Source organism: Myotis lucifugus, unplaced genomic scaffold (genome assembly GCF_000147115.1).
Source record: "Myotis lucifugus unplaced genomic scaffold, Myoluc2.0 scaffold_7645, whole genome shotgun sequence".
Lineage (NCBI taxonomy): Eukaryota > Metazoa > Chordata > Mammalia > Chiroptera > Vespertilionidae > Myotis > Myotis lucifugus.
This window is the reverse complement of record NW_005878693.1, coordinates 1-6,561: the sequence shown is the minus strand read 5'-3', so window position 1 is coordinate 6,561 and position 6,561 is coordinate 1. Positions and strand designations below refer to the sequence as shown.

The 6,561-nt window shown below is 52.0% G+C and overlaps 1 protein-coding gene across 1 annotated transcript; it reads left to right on the top strand.

Annotated features, from left to right (window-relative positions):
* The first annotated feature begins 770 nt into the window (after positions 1-770).
* LOC106696045 (signal-induced proliferation-associated 1-like protein 2) lies at positions 771-3,145 on the top strand. Its single transcript, XM_014451094.2, has 2 exons — positions 771-1,049; positions 2,895-3,145. The coding sequence occupies exons 1-2, from the start codon at positions 845-847 to the stop codon at positions 3,113-3,115; spliced, it is 426 nt and encodes a 141-aa protein (XP_014306580.2). The 5' UTR covers positions 771-844; the 3' UTR covers positions 3,116-3,145.
* Positions 3,146-6,561: the final 3,416 nt, after the last annotated feature.

Genomic DNA, 6,561 nt, shown 5'->3' with positions numbered 1-6,561 from the left:
ATGTTTTCTTTGCAAGATAGTCGAAATGTAGAAATGACTTTAATTGCGCGGGCAGAGTCACTTTTATGGAAACCAAACAGTTTTCTGTTTATATGCATATATCACAGTGCCCACTGGGACGCTGGCCTTCCCCGGCCTTCGTTTGATTTGTTTTCTTACTGCAGCCTTTCATATTTCATATTTTTTATGATGGTTCAAATCACAACAAAAAGGGAACGTTAGGAGCCAGCGACGGAAAGCTTTTAAAAGTCTGTGGCCTTTTTTCCTCCCGACCGGGAAGATAACGCTCGTTAATCTGTGGCGGGTGCAGGATGAAGGATTTCCAGTTAGTTTGGAGTAGATGCTTGAGTAGTTAATTCCGTTCATTTTGGAAACTTGGCGGACCCCACGCGGCCATGCCTTGCATATAATTTCTCAGGGTTGCTGCCTTTTCTTCCGTGGTATTTCGGGGTTCCTGGGTTTGGGGCCGTTTGTACAACCACATTTGCTGCTGCTGCTTCTTTTTTTAAAAAATATATTTTTATTGATTTCCGAGATGAAGGAGAGGGAGAGAGAGATAGAAATGTCAGTGATGAGAGAGAATCATGGATCGGCTGCTTCCTGCACGCCCCACACTGGGGAACGAGCCTGCAACCCGGGCATGTGCCCTGACCGGGAATGGAACTGTGACCTCCTGATTCATAGGTCGACACTCAACCACTGAGCCACACCAGCCAGGGTCACACAGTTACTTCTTCTTTTGCTCATTTGCTCAAGGGCCCCGTCCCGCAGGCTTTCTGAGGGCTGAACGCTCAGCTTCTACCGTTTTCGTCTTCCTGGGAGTCAGCATGTCTGACGCTCCGTGATGAGTAACCGCACTGCTTCCCCCTTTCAGCTGAGCTTCCAGCACAAGATCGGGATCCTGTACTGCAGGGCCGGCCAGGGCACGGAGGAGGAGATGTACAACAACGAGACGGCCGGCCCGGCCTTCGAGGAATTCCTCGACCTGCTGGGCCAGCGCGTGCGGCTCAAAGGGTTCAGCAAGTACCGGGCTCAGCTGGACAATAAAAGTAAGCTTCGTGGCGGCGGGTGTCTCATTCTCCCAGGGGGGCCGGTGCGGAAACCTAAGCCAGCGGTCACGTGCCCTCCGGCCTGGACCCCAGGAGCTGCCGGGCCAGCTGGTTTGGGGTCAAGTGTAGATTTCCTCCGACGTGCGTGGGACGCACCTTTCTCCAGGTGTATGTTTCTCACGCGCTCGGGGGCCAGCTCTTCCTCTGTCACGCCAGCAGGGAGAACCTTTGACTCTTTTCTTCTTCCTTTTAACCGACTCCCTGCTCTGGCTCACCAAGGATGAGCGCTCCGCTCGTTTCTGACAGTCGACATATGAACACGGTCCCGTTGTGGTTTCACGATGTTAACTCGGGAGTCAGAGCTGCGATGGAAAAGCCGATGATCCTGTTCTTCAAGGACCTTCATCAGGCGCCTCGGGTGCCAGGTGGACGGGCCGATTGAAAACTCGAGTTTCTGTCCACTAATGTGTGATTTGTCTCGAAGCCTCAGTTAGATCAGCGGTTCTCAACCTGTGGGTCGCGACCCCTTTGGGGGTCGAATGATCCTTTCACAGGGGTCGCCTAAGACCATCGGAAAACACATCTATAATTACATATTGTTTTTGTGATTCATCACGATGCTTTAATGATGTTCAATTTGTGACAATGAAAAGACATCCTGCATATCAGATATTTACATGACGATTCATAACAGTAGCAACATGACAGTTATGAAGTAGCAACGAAAATAATTTTATGGTTGGGGGTCACAACATGAGGAACTGTATTAAAGGGTCGAGGCATCAGGAAGGTTGAGAACCACTGAGTTAGGTCATCCGATGTAGAATATTCTAAATATTCCGGCCGCGTGCTTGTGCTGCTATTGGGTTGCTGTGCAGCTACGATACCAGGCAGAGGAATTGGGTGTATTCGGGAAAATTCTGCTTCTTACCAAGCAGTGGATTGCTTGTCCTTTTCATGAGAGAGGAGCAAGTAGAGTCTGAAGGGCAGGGTCTGGGAAAGGCGGCCAGCCCGCTCCCTAGGGATGAGTGGGGGCGGCAGCAAGCTGGTGTTGGGACCAGGTGGCCTAGGGCCTTCTAGCTCCCCGCCCCCAGCGTCCACTCATGGGGCTGTCACCGGGACTCACCTACCTCAGGGTGGTGCCAGGTCTTCGTACCCCTGTCACCAGGTCTGGGTTTGAAGGTCACGGAGAGGACAGATCACAGGACCTGGAGCCGTGTTAGCTCACGTGTGGGCCCCTGTGTGGCCTCCACACTCGCCGGAGTTGGAGTTGGGCTGTTACGTTGAATGCGTGTTGCTCTGGCCTCAGATGCATAAAGATAAGGAAATCATTTAGACCCCCACTGTGCATATCCACATGTTTTAATGAAGTTCAGTGAGGCCTTTTCTGATTTTCTTTTTTTCTTGGCAAACTCCTCTTACCCACAAACCACCACCCACGCCTTGAGGCGCTGGCCTGCTGCCTTGAGATGTCCTTGGTTTTCCCGGGTTCCAGCTAAGAATTGGCTGGAAACACGCACACGCTCACAGGATGGGCAAGAATGACTGCTCCTTGGGGCGGAAGCACCCCACCCCTGCAGGGGGGTCCCCTGAGTCAGGTGGCGAGAGTGCAGAAGGGGGAGCCGAGGGCTCAGGCACGTGGTGAGAGCAGGGGGGGCTGCAGATCTGGTGGGAGAGCAGCCGACACAGGAGGTACGAGAGGGCGGGGGACCATCAAGACGCCGTTGTGTGTAGTTGAGTGGTTTGTTTTTCCAGTGGAATCGCCTTCTGACAGGATGACGTTCTCAGTGTCCGAGCGCTCCCTTTCCAGTTGCCTGACTTGTTTCTGTAATTGTCTGTCTCTAGCCGACTCCACGGGGACGCACTCCCTCTACACCACGTACAAAGACTACGAGCTCATGTTCCACGTGTCCACCATGCTGCCGCACATGCCCAAGAACAGACAGCAGGTACGCGTGCCCCTTCGCCGCTCACACCGCAGCCAGCCCAGCCCAGGGGGGCGGTTCACGCCGTGGAATCTGCAGAGAATTATTGGGTTTTTCTTGAAAGGCATTCAGAATCGTTGACTCTTGAATCATTTGGGCTTTAAAGGGATTATTATCGCACATGTTTTGTTTGTTTTTAATATATTTTTGTTGATTTCAGAGAGGAAGGGAGAGGGAGAGAGAGAGAGAGAATCATCAGTGATGAGAGAGAATCATGGATCGGCTGCCTCCTGCACACCCCACACTGGGGATCGAGCCCAAAACCCAGGCCTGTGCCCTGACCAGGAATCAAACCATGGCCTCCTGGTTCATAGGTCGACGCTCAACCACTGAGCCACACCAGCCGGGCTAGGTGGTTTATTTGCATAAAGAGGATTCGCTGGATGGGAAGACGCTGACTCAGATCAGCGCACTGTCCCAGGGGCCGCTGAATCACTTAGTGATAAACAGGGTGAGTGGTCGCTCCCATGGGGCTTCCTCAGGCCACGGCCATCTGTCTGCACGTCAGTGCCTCATGCAGGGAGCCAGTGCCTTTGAGCCCGGCCGTCCATGTTCAGCCACCGAACCCTCCAGCTCTCTACTCGCTGGAGTCCTTGGGCTCCAAACTGGATCAGCCCGTCACTCTCATCGGGCCGCCTCTGTGTGTGAAGTCTGCTTGGCTTGACTGTTCCCGGAACTCATCCCCGGCCCCCCACCCCTGGTGCCCTGTGTTGTAAAGCCATTCACACCTGCGGTTTATGCGTTCCCGGGACCTGCCCCTCTTTTTTCCTTTTTTTTCAGTGAAACTATCCTTAAAAAGTCCTACACATAGAAAATGTGTATGGAGGGATGGGGGATGGGAGATGGTGGGGTGGATGGGTGTGGGATGGGGGATGGGAGATGGTGGGGTGGATGGGTGTTTTAAACTTCCCAGACTGGAGATTTAAAATAAATAAATAGAATAAAAATAGATGTACGTATCCCTGTGTGTTAGACAATACATTACCAATTCCATAGCCTAAAGAGCTGTTTGGTTACCTTTTTTTAAAACTTGAGTGAGAATCTGTGACACGGGATAACTTATGCTGATGAACTAGAGGTGGGAAACTGTCAAAACTGCTTTGTTTTTTTAATTGCTCTTCCCGCACATGGAATATGTATGATCCTGTATGTGGATCCCTGGACATCTATAGTCGTCCCCCCTTATCCGAGGGGGGTACATTCCAAGACCCCCAGTGGATGCCTGAAACCACAGATAGTACCAAACCCTATGTATGCTGCTTTTTCCCCTCCACATACATACCTATGATAAAGCTTAAGTTATAAATTCAGGGCAGTAAGAGACGAACAACAATGCCTAGTAATGAAATAGCCCGGTTATAACCATCTGCTGTGATGGAAGGTATGTGACCATGGCCCCTCAGAGCTATGCTGTATGCATTGCGTGCAGATGCCGGACAAAGACACGATTTACATCTCGGGGGACAGAACGGGACAGCGTGAGATTTCATCACGCTACCCAGAACAGGGCGCATTGATAAATTATGAATTATTTCTGGAATTTTCCATTTAGTATTTTCAGACTGTGGTTGACTGCGGGTGACGGAAGACATGGAAAGCAGACTTCGGATCAGGGGGACCACTGTGTACTCTACACCCCGGGGGCAAACCCGCATAAGGCGGAGGGCATGAGCGAGCCGTGGGCGGTGGCGAGAGCTGGTGATTATTAGGGGATGAGGACATGGTCTGGCTTTCCAGCCCTGGAGCGCTGGGTTGGGAAGGATTGGAGGGTAGCCCCAGGCTCGGAAGGGAAGAAGGCCGTGTCTCTGAGATCCCACCCATGGGTTTGGAATCGCGGTGTGGGGCCTGTGAGCCTGTGTGGATGAGATGGTACATAGCCGCTTAGCGTCAGGATTCTGTGACTTTCGGTTCCTCTTTGTGGCTTCCTTCTCCGCTGAGAAAAGGCTCCGGCAGAAGAATGGGGTTGTTAAGAGCAAGAACTCCGGAGCCAGACTTCCTGGGTAGTTCAGGCTACTAGCTCATGACCTTGGGCCAGCTTTTCCAGGCTTTCCTTTCCTCTCCACCCTCCCTCTCCCCCAAGACAGATGTTTATCTCTCTTTTTTTTGTTGTTAATCCTTACCCTAAGGATATCTTTCCATTGGTTTTTAGTGAGAGTAGAAGAGAGAGGGAAAGACAGAGACCCATGGATGGGAGAGAAACACAGTGATTGGTTGCCTCCTGCATGAGCCCCGACCAGGGCCCTGGCTGGGGAGGAGCCTGCAACCGAGGTTCATGCCCTTGACCAGAATCGAACCTGGGACCCTTCGGTCCACAGGCCGACGCTCTATCCGCTGAGCCAAACCGGCTGGGGCTCTTTTTTTCACTGAAGGGTCCCTAAGCCCCTAGAATGGTACCCAAACCATTGTAAGGGGTCTCTAGACATCTGTTCATCATGAAACCTTCCTCAGTGATCATTAGAATTAGGTGAGCTAATACATATAAGCACATGAAGTGTGCCTGGTGCAGTGTGCTCGGCAAGTTGTAGTGGTAACTTATTTTATAATGGACTAGATACAAAGCCTGGTATTTAAATGACTTAATTTGCATTTTATTTTCCTGTTCCCAACCCCAACAATGTTATGAAAAACCAAGGCCTGAGTAGTTAAGAAAGTAAGGGGCTCTTTTATGAATAATTTTGTAAAATTACTTTTGCTTTGACATTGAATATTTTCCAATCATGTGTCGTCATCAGAATATTCTGGCCCAGCCAGGTGTGGCTCAGCGGTTGAGCGTCAACCCAGGAACCAAGAGGTCGCTGGTTCAGTTCCCAGTCAGGGCACATACCCGGGTTTCGGGCTCGATCCCCAGTGAGCGCATGCAGGAGGCAGCCGATTGATGATTCTCGCTCATTGTTGATGTTTCTCTCTCTCTCCCCCTCTCCCTTCCTCTCTGACATCAATAACAATATATTTTTTAAAAAAAGAATATCCTGTTTGTAGGTAAATGATGCCATATCCAATCATGGAACACGTGCTTCCCTAATTTACCAAGGATTCTGCTGACTCTTCCCATATCCCTCACCCACCCCTCCCATGCCCACACATTGCGGGAATCCCAAGGGCATCCGTGTCTGAAATGAGCAGCTGGGCTGGTGCCTGCATTTGGGGGCCCCCGGACTTGGCCCGGTCAACTGGCCTCCACATGAGCTGTGCCCGTGACTCCAGTCTCATTAGCACCATGGGATCTGGGGATGCGGAACTGGGGCAGACTCGTCCACATCAGAAGAATTCCCTATGGTTGGTTCTTGGGTAGACCAAGCCGAGGGCTGGTTCGGAGACGGAGTAAAAGTCTTTAGGGGAGTCACCCAGAGGGAACGAGTTCAGGGTTGGAATGTCTGCGCCACCAAAGAAAGCTGGGCAGGGCGGGGGGGGGTCAGGGGGCCCTCCCTTGGGGCGTTCCCCCCCTTCCTGGGGTCCTGGGGCCTCGGCCCTGGTTGGGGGGCAGGCCCCTTGTCAAAGCCCGTCCTCCCCCGGGTGGGTTCCCTTCT